The sequence below is a fragment of the Telopea speciosissima genome, chromosome 1 (genome assembly GCF_018873765.1).
Source record: "Telopea speciosissima isolate NSW1024214 ecotype Mountain lineage chromosome 1, Tspe_v1, whole genome shotgun sequence".
NCBI classification, from domain to species: Eukaryota; Viridiplantae; Streptophyta; class Magnoliopsida; order Proteales; family Proteaceae; genus Telopea; species Telopea speciosissima.
In genome coordinates, this window is record NC_057916.1 from 8,525,937 (window position 1) to 8,544,799 (window position 18,863).

Below are 18,863 nucleotides of genomic sequence, written 5' to 3' on the forward strand. Positions count from 1 at the left end.
GAGTATCTAAGGTAACTTGGGAACAATTCATTACCAGGCTCACTTATCATATCGACAAAGTATCTAAACCTAAAAATACAAGGAAAATATTCTTTTTCTTATTATTATTATTGTCATTATTTTTGTTCTTCTTATTCTTTAGTGTTCATTTCTTTGCTTCTTTTATCTAAATTCCATTCTGTTGATAGTCTTTTCATATAATGTAATTATTATATTTTTATCTATATTTTCGAGGTTTGGGTTGTCGTGTATAGGTATGTATAATTTTTTGCTTATAGGGTTTTCTATTATGAAGACTTTCCCTTCTGGTTATGCAATACCTAATTCAACTGTAGGATGACTTGGAATATTGATGGAATCCCTGGTGTTCACTCCCAAACGGAGGGAACATTCGGTGACCCATTACTCCACTCATATCTATTATTGAGCAAAGTGTTACACATCCTTCAGTTTCAGCTTCTTTTGTTTTCAATTATTATTATTATTTTTTGTTTACTTAGTCTAAGCAATGTAGCATTATTCTTTCTTTCTTTTACTCTCTAATTCTTTCAAGAATTCTCCTAGAAGACTTCCAACACATTTTGGGGCATTGAATCCTAAGATATACCTTCCTAATCTATAAGGAAGTTGTCCAATCTCAATTTTTCTCCTCAAAATTTTTTTCAACCTTTTCACCTTTCTTGATCCTAGGTTGTGTTTCTTAGTCTTTTATATTTCTTTCAAGTCTTTTACTTTTGCTTACTTACCCTAGGTACTCAATATATAACTCGTTATTGAGAGGCAAAGGCATGACAAACTATCATGGCGAGTTCCTAAAAGGAAACATTAGCATCATATAGTACTTTACATATATTACAATTACATAAGCAACCAAATCATATACTATATTCATTATTAATAATTATGATATATTTCATTATTTTGATGAAACACAGGTTCTATTTATTTATTGTATTATATACCTATTATTACTATTTTAATTAATATATATATATAGTATATAATATGTATGTAATTTACTATATTTTATTTTTATTTTAATTTTCTGTTTTGACCAAGCCAGATGCAACAGCCGGATTCAAGCATCTAATGGGCCAGACGACCGCCTATCGAAGCAGTAGCTTCAGAAGATTTTCGGATCAGCCTGATGGAAGAGCCGGATTCAGACACCCATCCAGCCGGATCGTCCGCCAGGCAAAACAGGCTTTATAAAACCCACTCAAAACACATCAAACTTCATTTCTTTCTCTTCCCTAACCCTTTCTAACTTCTCCTAAGGTTATTCTAGGGTTCCTATAACATTAATAAGAGCTTAAATCATAAGATCCACTCCTCCACATCTAAAGTAAGTGTTCTAAACTTAGAAATTTTGTACATTTTTTTGTTCTTCTTTTCAAAACCTAACTATGGCTCAACATTTTTCCTAGATTTTAGGTAAATATTTACTCTTTTACTCCATTAACACGTATTTCTTTTATTCTTGGTTGGATTTTATGCATTTCTTATATTTTCTTCCTTTCATCTTAGGTTTTAGCTAAGGTACATTGTTGATTCTTATCTATCATTGTGAATGTGTTAGGTCTTAATATTAGGTATTATTTTTGTTCATTTTAAATATAGTACAGTGTTAATCATAAGATTACCTAGTTCTTAATATTTTCTTATTAAGTTTTAAAAGTTTACTCTATGTTTTGCACGTGTTCTATCTAATGCTATATTAATGTACTATGATTCTTATATAATTACCTTCTCTCCTTATACTACCCTATTTTTTTTGTGTTTGCATCTATTTATACTTATATTGGAATCTAAACAGATTTTATTTCTTCCTAATGTATTCCTATATAATTAGTTTACCTAGACATATTGATAGGCTTCCTACCTTTTTTTTTTTTGGATGAATAAAAATATATTACGAAGAAAAAAGAAGGAATATACAAGCCCAAGGGCAAAAAAGCCGAAACTAGGGACTAGTTAGGGCGCAAATGGAAGAAGGGAGGCCCCAGGAGACAACAATGAGCCTGTTCCTTGGGGAATCCTTAACATCCTTGAGGGGGAGGGATCTAACTTTAGATGAAACATCAAAAAAGATGGCCTTCCAAATCATGTCTAAGGAGCGGGAGTTGGATGTCCATCTTCTGAGGTTTCGTTCCATCCAAATGTGGGAGATAGTGGCGCAGAAGGCGATCTTGCCAGCCGAGTCGCAAATTGACTTCCCTCCGAAGGTCATGTCGATCCAAATCCATTCCCTGCTGAGAGGAAGAGGAGTGCGCCGACCAGGCCAGCAATGGCGAAGAACTCGGGTCCATATGGAGGAGGCAAAAGGGCAAGTGAAAAATAGGTGATCGACGTCTTCAGTCCCGTTCCAACAGAGACAGCAGCTGGAGGGGACCTGAATATGCCGATGAAGAAGAAAGGCTTGGGTAGGAAGACAGCTTGCAAGGGCGCACCAAGCAGTGAGGCTATGCCGAGGAATGTGGCCACGAAACCAAACAATTTTGTACCAAGGACAAGGGGTCCCTCTATGTCTAACCAAATCCCAAGCGGAGTGAGAGCTGAATCTGCCCGAAGGGGAAGGAAGCCATAAGATGGTGTCGCCTCTGCCTCTATGCCCGGGGGGATGGGGGAAGGGAGCTCCAGAGGTCGGCAAGGGGGAGGGGAGGGGGAGGGGACCACGAGCCACCGGAGATGATAGCGGCACAGAGGCAGATCTGTCCAATCCGGAGGAGTAAATATCTCTAGGGCTGATAATGGAAGAGAGAACACCAGAAGGGTGCCACTTGTCAAGCCAAAGCAAGGTAGTCAAACCATCATCAATCCTGCTCGAAATGGCATCTCTGGCTAGCTGCCTCACCTGAAGAATTCTGCGCCAAACCCAAGAAGAATCAGCCCGAGGGCTAACGGACCAAATAGAGTCACTGCGCAGGGGTCCAGAATACACCCAAGAAGTCCAGATGGAGGATTTGTTGTTGAGGATCTTCCATATGAGCTTGATGGAACCAGTAATGTTGACATCTTTTATCCTCCTAAGCCCGAGGCCTCCTTCAGATTTGGGGACACAAAGGGAAGCCCAGCTCATAGGGTGGAGGAACCTGGCAGAGTCAACACCTTTCCAAAGGAAAGCACACATAATAGATTCCGCTGCCTTGATGGTAGCCTTTGGAAGACCAAAAATACCGCTCCAATAAATATAGCAAGACTGAAGCACCGATCTGATCAGCTCGAGACGACCAACGTAGGATAAGAGTTTGGCTTTCCAAAGCTGCAACCTCTTGCAAAGAAGGTCTAAGATGGGGGAGCAGTGGTGGGCAGACAGTCTGGCAGGGATAAGGGGAAGGCCAAGGTAGCGGACTGGGAGGGTGCCGATGGTACAACCTGTGAGGGAGGAAAGGGTAGCTTTGGTGGTGTCAGGAACTCCGGCAAGGAAGATTTTGGACTTAGCCAGGTTGATGCGAAGCCCTGAAAGGCCTTGGAAAAGGTGGAGGGAAGACATGATGGACTCAATGGAGAGAGAGTCGGCTTTGGAGAAGATCATAAGATCATCAGCAAAGGCAAGGTGAGTCAGGTTGGTGGGCTTACATTTAGGGATGGGGGAGATGAGGTGGAGATCAGTTTTGGATTGATATCTGCGGGAGAGAACCTCGAGGGCAGACAAAAGAGAAAGGGGGAGAGGGGGCAACCCTGCCGGATACCAACAGAGGAGGGGAAGAACCCAGCAGGACTGCCATTCAAGAGGACCGAGAAACGGGGGGAGGAGATGCAAGAGTGGATCCAGTTGACAAAGATGGGGGGGAAGGACATTTTGAGGAGGACTTGGGAGATGAAGTTCCAATGGATGGAGTCAAAAGCCTTGTGAATGTCGATTTTCAAAAGGGCAGTCGGAGAGTGGGACTTGCGGTCGAAGCCGCGGACAATTTCCTGGCAAAGGATGATATTATTCGAGATGCTTCTCCCAACAATGAAGGCATCGGTGGGTGACAAGGGAGTCGATGATGAGGCCGAGTTGGCAAGGATTTTAGCGATGAATTTGTAGAGAAGGTTACAAAGGGAGATGGGTCTGAAGTCAGAAATGGACGAAGCTCCAGGGAATTTGGGGATGAGACAGAGGAAGGTGTGGTTGATGTAATGAATCGGTGAGGGTTGAAGAAGTAATGGCATCGATAAGCTCAACGCCAATGATGTCCCAGAAGTGGAAAAGAATCCCATCTTGAACCCATCGGGGCCTGGAGCTTTGTTAGCCTTAAGGGAGCGAACTACGGAGGAGATTTGGAGTCGAGGGGATGGAGCTAAGGGAGTTGAGGAGATGGGGGGAGGAATTGATAAGATCATCGGGAGGGGAGAGGGGGGGGGAGGGCAAAGATATCGTGAAATGGTTCACGGCCTCGGCTTTGATGGCATCAACAGAGGAGAGGAGAGATCCATTTGAGGAGGTAAGAGAGAGGATGGAGTTGGAGTTGGAGCGGGCTTTGAGGGAGCGGTGGAAGAAGGCGGTGTTTGAGTCGCCGAGCTTAAGCCATTTGATCCTGGATTTCTGCTTAAGGAAGCTTTCTTCTTGGGAGAGAGAGGAGGCAAGCTCGAAAGCAGCAATGGTTTCTTCTTCAGCAAGGGAGGGGTTGAGGGGGTCAGACTGGAGGCAGAGTTGGATGGTGGAGAGGGTGTCTCGACAAGAGGAAACACGAGAAGAAATAATGCCGAAGGTGGTGGAATTCCAGGCTTTAAGAGCCACCTTGACATTTTTGAGTTTTTTGGAAAAGGCGAGGAGGGGAGAGGAGAAGGATTGGACTAGGATGTTCCAAGCAGCTTGGACAACGGGAAGGAAGCTAGGGTGAGAGGACCACATGTCAAAGAACTTAAAGGGTTTAGGGCCAAAAGAAAGAGAGGGAAGGACAAAGAGAGAAATGGGGGAGTGGTCAGAGAGACCAGGAAGGTCAAAGAAGGCATAGGAGGAAGGAAGAGAGTAAAGCCAAGCATCATTGACAAGGACTCTGTCGAGCTTGCAGGCAACTCTGTCAGGGCCAGAGCGCTTGTTGTGCCAGGAGAGATCAGCACCGACCATCCGAGGTCGCTAAGCTCGAGTCCTCCGACAGGAGTCAAGGCTGCAATCGCTGGTGGTCTCAGAGAGGAACCACCCAATTTTTCGTGGCTAAACGGACGACATTCAAGTCACCTCCAATACCCGGGGGAGGAACCGAGTAAGAAGAGATGGATCGAATGTCGTCCCGCAGGGGATCCTATCAGGGTTACGGTTGAGGGCATAAACCATGGTGAAGAAAAAAAGGTGGTGTGAAGGTGATCTGAAATGCTAAGGTGGAGAAGTTGGGCAGAGGAGGAGGAGACCGAGATTTGGAATTTGGTGGGATCCCAGAGAACCCAAATTCGGCCATTGGGGGAGTGGTTATAGTTAGAAAGGAAGGACCAAGAGGGGGCAATGGAGTGGGCGATGCGGGAAGAATTTTGCTTGAGCACTTTGGTTTCAAGGAGGCAGAAGAGGGAGGATTTGGTGGACTTAAGATGGGCACGGATTTCAGCTTGTTTGGCCGGAGCATTGAGCCCACGGACATTCCAAATAATCCAAGGGATCATGAGAGAGGGGGGGGGGGAGGGGGCAGCCAACCAGTGGAGGAATTAACCCTGGACCTCAGTGGGACACTGTGAGGCCGGAGACGGTAGTCTTTCAAAGGGGGAAAGCAAACTAGGGAAGGGGAGGAGGGGGGGATGACACAAGGCGATGTGGGCCCAATTGAACCGGAAGGGTGAGCTGGGACTGGTTCGGTTGGGTTCAGCCGTATTGGTATAAGTGTGGAAAGGGTGGTTAAGTGGGTAGGGGGGAGGGTATGCGGGTCGGGTCGACGGGGGCCAGGTTTAAGTGAGAAGGGATAAGGAGGGGGAGGTTTAATTGAGAAGGGATAAGGGGGGGCCCACGAGGAGTGGTCAACGGGGTTATATGGGGAACAGAGGACCTCGGTGGTGGTGGGTGAAAGCTAAAAAAAGGGGGGTCTTGTAGCGTAGTAGTGGGGGGGCTGATGTTTAAGGTAGTAGAAGGGGAAGGGGAGCGAGGCAGGGCCAAAAGGTGAGATGCAGGGGGTTTCGCAGAGAGATGTTGCAGACCTTCGTTGAGAGTCAGCCTGGACTCCTTGGAAGCCGAAGAGACAGTGACAGCACAATCGTCTTCAGGATCGAGACTCATGAGGGCAGCGAATCGGTTGTGGGCTGCGTCAGGAGAGCAGCGTGGTAGGTGGGCCTCGGGGAGCTCGCCAAGAGAGGAGATCTCTGCAGGTTCCCGGTGACTTCTCCGACGACGATTCCTTTGTTTTTTCCGGCCGCGAAGGGGGGTTTTGGGGTCGCCTGCCTCAGGCGCCATGGAGGTCATCGTTGATTGCTCCACTGCCACAACCGTGATAGAGCCAGTCGAGTTATCTCCAGGAGTAGCAACCACCTGAGAAGAACCAAACAGGGGGATCTCAGGGACGACGGAATCAGCAGCAGGCAAGGCAAGCGAAGCCTCAGCAGGCAAAGCACCCGTGGCCAAAGATGAAGCAGGAAGGAGTTCTCCAGCTGGGGTCTCAGCCTCGACCGGCGTCACCGGGAGCAGATTGGGAAGAAGCGAGAGATCCTTGGCGATGTTGAAGTCCGGCGCTGACTCTTGAGTGTGACCAAAGAGTTTGCAGACAGAGCAGCGGTGGGGCAGACCTTCATAGAGGACTCGCTGGGAGAAGGAGTGACCATCTTCTTCCTGGATTGTGACGTAATCAGGAGGGGAGTCCTTAGCACTAAGCTCAACACAGATGCGAGCAAAGGAGAGGCGGTCCATTTTTTTTGTGCGCTCATCGGAGAAGAGGGGATTGCCGACGGTCGATCCGACGATGCTGAGACCAGAGGGGCACCAGTAATGGAAGGGGAGGCCAGGAAGGTTGATCCAAATGGGAATGGACTTGAGGTTAATCCTAGTGAGGGTGGAACGATGATCCCATTGCCTGAGAAAGATCTGCTTCCTTCCAATCTGCCAGGGGCCACCTTCAAGAGCTCGGGCTTGGTCAGCTTCGTCGGAGAATCTGAAGATGAAAATCCCACTAGATAACAAGTAGATGTAAACAGCGCCAGCAGCTCGCCATTGTTTGAGAAGAGAGGACTTGACGATATGGTAAGGAGGACGGCTACCCAAGAAATGCCCCACAAGGCAGCATTGCCATTTGGAGATTTCTTCGTCGAGTAAACCATTGGGGCAGAAGCCAACTTTGGAATCTTCAAGGGAGGTGGGTGGGACAAAATGGAGAAGATGTCCGGCAGGGGTTGCAGAGGTGCTACCGAAGAAGAAGGAAGTCCAAGGTTTAGCGACAGAGGTAGGATGGTCGGGAGCTGGGGTGGATGGGGGGGAGTTGGGAGGAGAGTGGGAGGGAGGGTCAGAGAGGGGAGCAGGGGGGCAGGAAGCAGGGGAGCAGGCAGCGGTGGGAGCTGCCGGAGAAGGAGGGGGCATTCCGGGAACAACCAAAGTTAACTCATCTCCTACTGCTCAACAACTTGTTCCTTGTTGATTTACTCCATAGGCTTCCTACCTTAGTACCTTGTAGGTTTAACAATCTTACTTTAAGTTTTGATGCTGTCCTAGTCTTTGCCTAAATAATTTTTTTCTTAAATTTGCAGCATTTACCATAAATGACTGCAGCCCAAGGCCGTGGAGGGAGAGGTAGAGGTGTAGCTACGGTTTCAGCTAAAATCAACCCGAGGATCTTCCTGAAAGTGGAAGAAGAAAGGAATGTAGTCTTGGCTGAGCCAAATCCTATTCAAGGTCCAGGAAAGATTTGAGAAACTAGGGTGGCTATCCATGCTACAACCGAAGAGACATTGCTACCCTCGCTTGGTGCGATTCTTTTGAGCAATCAATCTTACCGGTATGAAGGAAAAGAGTTCATCATCAACACTTATGTGAATGACATGCCCATCTCTTTCAGCACAGCCCAATTAGCTAATATTCAGAAGATATCTTATGAAGGGGAGTGGAGGTACTGCCCTCCAAGTGTTGATGCATCTGAGTTCCTGGCTGATGAAGAACAGGAATTCAGTCCTCACCAATGGCATGTTCTATGAGAGGATGAAATCTGAGTTGGACTTGCTTCCATCAGCCCGTGTCTTATCTAGGATTTGTGGACACAATGTAGTCCAGAAGAGTGCTTACCGGACTGAGTTGTCCACAATACAGATCCTTGCCACATACTGTCTCTATACAGGATACCAGATCTGCCTTCTTGATGCCATCATGCGTACCATGGCACACCTGCATGATAACCCTGGGCGTGGAAATCTGTTACTGGGGAGGCTACTCACCAAGGTATTTCCCAGATTTGGTATAACTCTATTGAATGAGGAGGCTTCGGGGATGAAGTCTCTGAATATCAATCGGATTACCCGAGTGAAGATGGGTATAGAACTTCCACCTTTTTCTCCAGAGCTTGGTCATCCTGACTGCACCGACATGGTACAGACTACTGATGTTGAGGATGCTACAGAGAGAGGACATACAGAGGCACGCGGAGATCCACTTCCTCCTCCTCGACACCCTTCACATGGTCATGTGGGTGCTTCTTCCTCGTCTATTGCGGCTGTTCCTGCAGATGGTACTCCCTGGGGACAGCTCTTTAGCTGGTTTGAGGGCTTAGAGAGATCCATGAGACAGGGTCTGCTGGCATGAGGAGGGACTTCACTCAAGTTAGTAGCCGTATTCAGGCAGTGGAGACAGAGTTGGGTTAGTGGAGATCCTGGGACCTGTGGGTTATGGGCCCACCACCACCACCACCACACCACACGGCAGTGATGACTTATGCATCCTAGTCTAGCTTTTACTTTATTTTCCTCAGTTGTTCTTTGTTGAACCTTGTACTTAAGGTCTGTAAAAAGTTGTAACCATTGTAGTAAAGACTCAGCTTATTTATGAAGTTTTTAATTTTCTATTTAATATCTCTTGTGTTGTACAATCAAATTTTTTTTTTGTTGAAGCTATTATTTATCCTAAGTAGACTCACCTTCAGATCAATGAGTCTAAGAGCTGCTGTACTGTGAACTTGATTGTAAATAGGAGTAGAGCACAAAGGCTCTGATACCACTTAAATGTCACACCCCGACCCGGTTATTAAGGGCCAAGTGTGGCGGGATGTCTCTGATATCCAACCAATCCTCAAGGATCACAAGTGCAGTACCCTATTCACAATCATTGCTCACAGATACAGTAATCAGAGGCAGCGGAAACAATTTAATTAATAGAGATAACATCATTAGTAAGAGAAGTCTAAGTGGATAAGGCTTGTAATACAACTATACAGTTCTCAAAGATACCACAGAGTAAAAGTATATAAGAAACTATACTATAACTATATAAAGCATTTATAAAGCATAAAAGAGTGGGGAGGTAGCCTGGACTATCAGGCCAAGATCAGGAGGTTGCGCAATCATCACATGCGCATGAAGTATCGTGCACTTCAACTCCAGCGCCGCAAATCCAACATTAGAAGTAACTAAATCACCTGAAAAATAAGGATATCCATAGGGTGAGCTCTCAACCGAGCCCTAGTAAGGGGGTACCAAAGATACAAACACAATAAATCCATGATGCATGTGCTAAACTAACATGTTCCTAGCACAGATACTAAGTCTCATGGGGTATAACTACTACTATTAGTGGTAGATGCTAACCTCGGGTCCGGAACTAATCCTTCGGTCACCCGAGCGAAACCATTCTACAACGGTGAGGACCCGCCAGTTCCGGAACTAACACATCGGACCCCGACAGACCCCCAAATGACCAACCCACTGTTTATTCCCACAGCGGAATTAGGGACCCGCTAACATGGGACGAAGATGGCATCTCGGAACTAACACATCGTCTCGCCACGGGTTGTCCAACACCTTTCCCCCTGTTGGTAAGGGGCGCAGATCGGGTAATGAATATCAACCTAGCCCAGTGCAGTCTAAACATGATGAGGCAAGCATGATCTAAGTTATAAATTACCGAATTCCATCATCATAAATTCACATCATATAAATAATCAATGCAAATGCAATGCAGTATGTCTTTGTGCAACCTATTTTACATGCAGTCTAATGCATTAAATAAAAGCTAGAAAACTACATGCTCCAGGTATAGAGGTAATGATGCATGAGCATGGCATTCAGCATAAAGTTGAAATTAATATGATAAACATGCAGGAAATTAAGGTCGAATCGCCTTACCTGAGATAGTCGATAAACCTAGTCAGTTAGAAACCCCAAAGGCCAAGTAATCCTCACAAAAAATGGAGTAAAACAGTCCTAAATAAACATCAAAACATCATATATCAGTGAGGGTAATAGTCTAGGTCAAACCTTAAGGAATCAGTCCAACAATCACACAAAAAGAGCCAGCCGGATGCAGACTTCCAGTGAGCCGGTCGACCGCCCCTTGGCCTGCAACAGCATCCGGGTTAGTGTCCGAATTTGGGGTTTTTGCTCCAATTGGATGGATCCTTGCATGCAAGGCCCTAATTTGATGATTTAGCACCAATTCAAGGTGGATCAGTCTATTTGGGGCTCCAATTTCATATTTGGCTTCCTAATTTAGGGATTTCATAATTTAAACCTAAATTAGTTGACTTAGGGTTTATGGTTTGCCATTAGAAACAGCAATTGGGCTGATTAGAGGTACATCCATGAAGATTCAGGCATAGCTGAACCTAAACAGCACTAAACAGTAAGAAATTAGGTGGAACTTCCACTGTTTAAGCTTGGATTAAAAGCTTTAATGGCAGAAATCTATTTAGGCATAGTCTAGGCTGAAATTAGATCAAATATAGAAGAGGAGGAGATGGAAACAGCAGGGATTCTCAGAGCTTACCTGAAATCAGCAACAAGAAGGGACGATGGCAGCCTTGCCTTTATGCTCCAAGGTCTCTAATGGAGGTCTCTAAGCTTCGAACTCAAGTCTAGGATGAATTTCCAAGGTATGCTTCTCATTTCCCTTCTTCTTCTTCTCTTTTTCTTCTTTCTTTCTTATTCCCCAAGGCTGGAACGATTCCGGTTCCTCTTCTCTTTGTCGGTGAATAATGAATAGTGTAAAGAGGGTTATATTTATAGAAACTTAAGCACTAAGGGGCTGTTTGGTCATTTGGGCATAAATTATTTCTAAAACTGATTTCCAAAGCTGTTTATAACCAAAATCCTGATTCCCCACTGGGGATGTGGGCCCCACAGAGGCAATTTTACTAAAATACCCTTCTAACTCTATTTGGTTGTACAAAACGTTATATAAATATATTTTAAATTATACTTACATTGAGTTTAATTAAGGGGGAGGTCCTGCAGCCTGTCCAGCCAGCAGACCCGACACAGGTAGCTCTGGTGCGGGGTCCCACTAGGTGAAAATTACTATTATGCCCCTAATACACTAATTAATTAAAAATACAACATATATACATATAAAATAGGATTCTTACTTGGGATTCGGCCTAAGACACAGAGAGGCTTCGCAGGCCATCAAACCAGCATGCCAAGCATAGGAAAAAGATGTGATGCTGCCCATAGCTTGAGGTAAGCATGGGAAATATTGAACCAAAATCTGAAATCACTTGGGTTCCAAAAGTTGTGTTTTGTTTTTTGTTTTTTTGTTTTTTTTTTTGTTTTGCAGGTTTCCCAGAAACAAATTGCACCACCGAAGGAATATAGTAGTGACGACATGCCTAGTGATGTGATAGTAGTAGAGGCGAGAGATACAATGTGCTGAGGCAGTGAACAGAGTTACTGGCAAGAGAAAAAGAAAGCTAGAGAGTTTAGGGGAGGAACTGGTTTTTCTAGACCAACTCCGAGTTTGCAGAGCATATGGGTGCTGATGTCGATACGTTCATGCCATGTGAGGACAACGTTCAATCACAGACACCACAACCTTTGAATCCCTTCTTGGCTTGGGAGATGAGGAAGAAGATGTCGACTGATCGCATTCCACTGCCACTCGCACACAGTCCCCAATTGGTTATTGTAAACTAATGAAGAAAAAGGAAGAAGAAGAAGAGAAACCGAGAGAGAAGAGAGAAGAGAATCTGCAGAAATTAGAGAGAGTTTCACGACATACGATCCTCTCCTCTAAACCTTCATTATGTAAAATACTAAAAGGGTAAAACAGTAAACACACTAATAAATAAAAGACAGAACCTAATAACTAAATAGACTAGAATACCCTTCCTCATTGTGTTCTCGGTATTAGCTCTCTGCGCTAATACCAAGTCCACGATAACACTCCCCCTCAAGCTGGAGCATAGATGTCAATCATGCCCAGCTTGTTACAAATATAATTCACTCTTGCACTCCCCAAAGATTTTGTGAACACGTCTGCAAGTTGTTCTCCTGTACGGACATGGCCAGGAGAAATTAAACCTTGTTGTAACTTCTCTCGAATGAAATGACAGTCAACCTCAATGTGTTTCGTCCTCTCATGAAACACCGGATTTGAAGCAATATGGACAGTAGCTTGATTGTCACACCACAGTTTCATTGGATCACTATCAACAAAGCCAAGTTCAGTCATTAATTGCTTTACCCACATCAACTCACAGGTAACATGTGCTATAGCCCTGTACTCTGACTCTGCACTGGAGCGGGCAACAACTGTCTGTTTCTTACTCTTCTAGGACACCAAATTTCCACCAACAAATACACAGTAACCTGTAGTAGATCGTCTATCAATTGGAGATCCTTCCCAGTCAACATCTGAAAAACCTGCTATCCGCCCATGACCATGATCACTGTAGAGAAGACCACGTCCAGGAGCCTGTTTGAGATAGCGTAAAATATGGATAACAGCCTCCCAATGAGATGTCCGAGGAGCAGACAAAAACTGACTCACCACACTAACCGGAAAAGCTATATCAGGCCTAGTCACTGTGAGATAGTTTAATTTCCCAACAAGTCTCCGATACTTTTCTGGATCACCTAAAATTTCACCATCCTCTGCAACAAGTTTTAAATTAGGATCCATAGGAGTATCTAGAGGTTTAGAGCCTAGCATTCCTGTTTCTGACAGAAGATCAAGAACATATTTCCGCTGTGAGAGCGAGATCCCTTTCTTTGATTGAGCAACTTCCACACCCAAAAAATATTTCAGCTTACCCAAGTCCTTGGTCTGAAACTTCTGTTGCAAGTGTGCCTTCAAACCATCAATTCCAAAAACATCATCTCCTGTGATGACTATTTCATCAACATAGACCACAAGAAACAATTTTCCACCTCCAGAACAGCGGAAAAATACAGAATGATCACTATCGCATCGTGTCAGTCAATACTCTAACACAACTTCAGTAAACTTGCCCAACCAAGCTCTAGGAGACTGTTTCAGTCCATAGAGAGATTTCTTCAATTTACACACCAAGTCAGACTCCCCCTAAGCAACAAACCCAGGAGGTTGCTCCATATAAACTTCTTCATGTAAATCACCATGCAAGAATGCATTCTGACATCAAGCTGAGATAAGGGCCAATGATAAGTAGCAGCCAGAGATATCAGAATACGAACAGACGTAAGCTTGGCCACAGGAGAAAATGTATCCAAGTAATCCACATCATATACTTGCGCATAACCCTTGGCAATCAAACGGGCTTTCAAGCGAGCCAAGGACCCATCAGGGTTCACCTTCACCACATACACCCAGCGACAACCAATAGCAGTCTTACCCGAAGGTAAGGGAACAAGATCCCAAGTCTGATTTTCTTCCAAAGCCGATAATTCCTCACCCATAGCAGCCCTCCAACCAGGACTAGACAATGCCTCTGCGACAGACTTAGGAACAGGATGGTTCTCAACAGTATGTAAACAAGAATGAAAAGCGGAAGACAATCCATCATAGGAAACAAAGTTAGAAATGGGGTGTTGGGTACAGGCCCTAACCCCTTTATGACGAGCAATAGGAATATCAAGGTCAGAAGAAGGTTCCAAAGGTGGAGGATCAGTACCTATCACAAGATCTGGCGGCAAAGTAGGAGACGGTGTAGAAGTCGATGTAGCAGGGGTCCAAGCACATACTTTCCATTGGTGACGTTGAAACACACTAGGTTGAGGTGCCGTAATGAGGCGACTGCGGAGCATGGTGAACAAGAACCGAACAACGAAGAGGAATATCAACATCCAAGTCAGACACAGTACTAGAAGAATGAACAAACGGTGTAGACTCAAAGAAAGATACATCAGCTGTAACAAAATATTTTCGCAAGTCAAAAGAATAACAACGATAACCCTTTTGAGTGCGAGAATAAGCAACAAACATGCACTTCAGAGCTCTGGGATCCAACTTGGAAACACCCGGACGATGATCACGAATAAATCAAACACTACCAAACACACGTGGTGGCAAAACAAACAGTGGCACAGAAGGAAACAACAAAGAAAAAGGAATAACACCCCGTAAAACCGAAGAAGGCATACAATTAGTAAGATAACACGAGGTTAAAACAGCATTTGCCCAAAAGGATTTAGCCACTTGCATCTCAAACAAGAGACAACGAGTAACCTCCATCAAATGTCTATTTTTCCTCTCAGCCACACCATTTTGTTGGGGGGTGTAGGCACGAGAGGACTGATGAATAATATCACGCTGAGTCATAAATTCAGTAAAAGGAGCAGAAAAATATTCTTTAGCATTATCACTACGAAGAACACGCAAAGAGTGTGAAAACTGATTATTCACTTCAGTCACAAATGGACAGAATATAGAAAATAACTCAGAACGATTTTTCATTAAATAGATCCAGGTAACCCTGAAATAATCATCAACAAAAGTGACAAAGTAACGAAACCCCAAAGTAGAAACAACAGAACATGGACCCCAAACATCTGAATGAACTAAAGATAGTGGTTGGTCAGACCGTTTATTGACTCTTGGACGATAACTCGCACGGTGGAGTTTCCCAAACTAACACGGCTCACAATTAAAACTAGAAATTGACTGAAAACGACCATCAAGAAGCTTCAAACTCTCTAACAAAGGATGACCCAAACGACAATGAATCTGGTGGGGTGACGCCACACCGGTACACGCCATAGATGAAGTGTCCTCAAGTATGTAAAGTCCCCCTGATGCACGACCTCTACCAACCATCCTCTTCGACGAAAGATCCTGAAATACACAAGAGTCAGAAGAAAAGGTTATAGAACAGTTGTGGGTTTAAATAAACCGACTAACAGAGAAAAGATTAAAAGGAAAATCAGGAACATAAAGAACAGAAGATAAAGAAAGGGAAGGGTGTAATATGGACAAGACATACATAGTCACCTTAGCCAAGGAACCATTAGCTAAAGTGACACTCAAGAGGATTCTTGAAAAGAAGAAAGTATACCTGAAACGCCAGTCATGTGCTCGGAGGCCCCTGAATCAATGATCCAGGGACGGGAAGAGACAGTCGAAATGCATGCAGTGGCATTACCTGTCTGAACAAAGGTCGCAGTTGGAGGCTGGGCTGGTTGAGAAATCTGAAACTGTGTATAACGGGCATATTCATCATCAGACATCTTCACAGTCTTACCCTCAGGCTGTGGAGAAACAGGAGCATCAGCTGTAGCAGAATTGGCAAACTGTTGCTGAGTTGGTTTGCCATGAAGTTTCCAACAGAAGCATTGGATATGTCCTGGACGACCACAATGATGACAAGTGCACACTGAACCACCAGAAACATCAGAGGTACCCTGAGTACCCAAGGTAGGTGCCTTACTAGAAGAACCAGCCCCACCACCACGACCACCACCACCACCACCACTAGAACTAACATTACCACCACTACCAGCCCCACCATTGGGCATACAGTTGGATGGAAAAGAAGCCAGGGCTGAAGTATCACCATCAGCAGTGTTCTCCCGAGAAACGCGAAGAACCCTGGAAAAAGTTTCAGATAAAGTGGCAACCTTGTCACCACCAAGAATTTGGGAGCGAACAGAGTCAAATTCCTTCCCAAGGCCTCCCAAAAATCCCATAACAGCAAGTTGTTCCCGCTGATTCTGCATCTGTTCCACATTGGCAGTGATAGGAAGTAAAGAATTAAGCTCTTCATACATTCTCTTAAAATCAGCAAAGTACTGGGTCAAAGAACGACCCTTCCTATCAGCTCTGTAGAACTCCTGAAACAAGTCATAAATGCGGGAAAGGTTGTTTTGTCCAGAATACAAGATACTCCCACAACTCCTTCACTATATCAATGTTTGTCACCAAGTCTACAGTTTGATGATCCATAGAATTCAGCAACTGTCCCAAAATTCGAGCATCAACTGTTTCCCATGAAGAGTCATTCTCAGGTTTAGCATCGAACAGGTGTTTGTGCTGATCACAGCCAGTTAACACTAGCCGAACAATTTTCTTCCATTGCAAAAAATTGGTAACCCCTTCCAACTTCTTCTCGGTAATATGATTGGAAGAGGAAGAAAAAATTTCAGTTGTTACTGACTTTGAACTCTCAACAGATTTCAATTCATCACCCATGATATGCTTAATGAAGTGAAGATGAAGTACAATAAAGAATGCTGAAAACAGGGACAGAAATCAATAGAGATTGACGAACCTTGATAGAAGTCGATAGAAGCAACAAAGACAACAATCGAGTCCCTCAGATAAAAACCCTGATAAAATCCGATAAAAACAGTGGAGGCAGCAATCGATCTCCTCAACCAAAACCCTGACAGAATCTTCACTTCATGAAAGTCACCTTCAAATATTCCTCAAACAAAAAGAGAGACCTAGTTCTTAATTCATACCACGAACTAGTCTCTAAACAAATCCAAAAAACAGCATAGGGTGCTGCACCCCTTCAAACAAAGGATAGAAGAAACCGCAAGGGCTTCATGTCTTCAACCAATACTCAAAACTTCAATCGAATGCTGTAGAGAAGGGAAGTAGTGAGCCACGAAAATTATAGCAGTCCTTACAGCTCTGATTCCATGTAAACTAATGAAGAAAAAGGAAGAAGAAGAAGAAGAAGAAGAAGAAGAAGAGAAACTGAGAGAGAAGAGAGAAGAGAATCTGCAGAAATTAGAGAGAGTTTCACGACATATGATCCTCTCCTCTAAACCTTCATTATGTAAAATACTAAAAGGGTAAAACAGTAAACACACTAATAAAATAAAAGACATAACCTAATAACTAAATAGACTAGAATCCCCTTCCTTATTGTGTTTTCGGTATTAGCTCTTTGCGCTAATACCAAGTCCACGATAACAGTTATGATGGTACTGGTGGTGGGGTGGTGAGGATGATGATGGGGGTGATCCATTTGTAACTTTGGGTGACAATCAGGAGGTAGGGGGACAGAAATGGCACAACATGAGTAGACCGATGACTATGATCCCATCCGATTTATAGGAGAGAGTCAGTTCAATCATTCCATGCATAATGCCAACCACGGTGCACATTCTCCCCATAGAGGCTACTTGAGAGGTCTGTGCCATTAGTTCAGACCTAATGAGGTGGATAGCATGGATATCTACGTTACAAGCTTGTTTGACACTTTTAGAGGTTGTCAAGAGAATAGTGGATATAGTGAGTATGGACAGTGGCGTGCACCATCCTTGCCCCCCAAAAGCTCCAGTTCCGTGTATGGTAGTATGGTGGGTGTGGCCCATATAGCTCTTCTTCATTCCCCTGGAGTATAAGGGTTAGTCACATGCTGGATCACCTTTTGTGAGAGCATCTTCTCATAACGGGCCCCGCCCATAAATGCCCGCTCCACCAAGCATTTACAGTGGGTCTACATATGCATCTTCACGGCCTGGTGATCTATATACAATCATTATATCTTCTTTGATCTTCCTAATGGTTCCTGTCAGTCAGCAGAACTCTCATATGGATTTCTCTTTCTATGACCGCTGTATGTCATTAATTATCGATATCTTGTTTCATTTTTTTTGTTGTTTCATCCGTCTTGCTACTTTTTCTTCATTTTTGGTCATGCATGTCATGATTTGCAGGAATTCTAGTATGTGATCTATAGCTTGAAATAATAATTAGATAAAATTATGTAACTTCTTATTGAGGGTGTTGTCATTTCTCCCTGTAACAGATGGAACCCATTGACGAATTGATTCAAGAAAGAGCTCAAATGGATGGCCATCTAATGGATATTAGGGCGGCTGAATGCGATGCTCCAGCAGTGGAGAGGTTAAGGCAATGTGTCGATAAAACACTTGCAAAGGTTGATGAGGTGAGCTCTTGATTGAGAAGTAGAAATCAAACAGTGCCTTTCCCACCCCCCAAGTTTTGATTTTGACCTACCATTATATCCAGTCGTAAAATTGCAAAACCTGTGTCAGAAGTTCATATAGTTGATTAAATAATGTTATATATTACTCCTATTCTACCTATTCTACTATTCCTAAAACCAAATTAATCATTTTTGCTTTGGTCATACTGAATTACTCTTAGTTGTATTCATATTGTAGCAAAATTCTTAATTTTAATTTCTAAGTTGTAAGATAACTTCATGTAATTCTATCTATCTAGGTATTTGGGGGCTGAAGTTGAGACAAATGTTGGAAAATTTGGGACTTATACAAGAACTGGTAAAAACTTTAGCAATAATCAAGTCTATAGGCAAGAAGGGAAAATTAGGTTACTTGGAGATTTGGCTAAGGAGGAGGGTCAAGGGAATTTTTTATACCACATCTTTCATCATAATCAGAGTCCTATTCTCGCCAAACAGGTATGATTTATTGGGGTTTAAGCTGCTGTAGTTGAAAGAACAAATGGAAGGCTCTTGAGAATTGAGAAATGAAAATAGAGGTTGGTAGAAATATGATAGTACAAACAACAATGGATTTGAGGGGGAGGGGATCAAACATGGATTGTTTGCTATAGAGATAGAGTTTGAAAGAGA

At 43.9% G+C, this 18,863-nt stretch overlaps 2 protein-coding genes and 1 long non-coding RNA gene across 4 annotated transcripts in view; 2 read left to right on the top strand and 1 right to left on the bottom strand.

The window, feature by feature from the left end:
- The window catches only part of LOC122665596 (inosine-5'-monophosphate dehydrogenase 2-like), a 32,121-nt gene extending 24,949 nt beyond the window's left edge, over window positions 1-7,172 (top strand). The window contains exon 6 of the mRNA XM_043861759.1: window positions 7,150-7,172. The gene's annotated coding sequence lies outside the window, so the exon portion shown is untranslated. The remainder of the gene's footprint in view (window positions 1-7,149) is intronic.
- LOC122665621 overlaps window positions 1-18,173 on the bottom strand; it is a 28,241-nt gene extending 10,068 nt beyond the window's left edge. The window contains exon 1 of the long non-coding RNA XR_006333487.1: window positions 18,049-18,173. This is a non-coding gene — a long non-coding RNA (uncharacterized LOC122665621). The remainder of the gene's footprint in view (window positions 1-18,048) is intronic.
- The window catches only part of LOC122665608 (transcription factor GTE6-like), a 43,688-nt gene that overhangs the window by 10,407 nt on the left and 14,418 nt on the right, over window positions 1-18,863 (top strand). For both annotated transcript variants that reach the window (XM_043861769.1, XM_043861766.1), the window contains exon 3: window positions 18,051-18,191. In XM_043861769.1, the coding sequence (XP_043717704.1) occupies window positions 18,051-18,191 (141 nt within the window). The remainder of the gene's footprint in view (window positions 1-18,050; window positions 18,192-18,863) is intronic.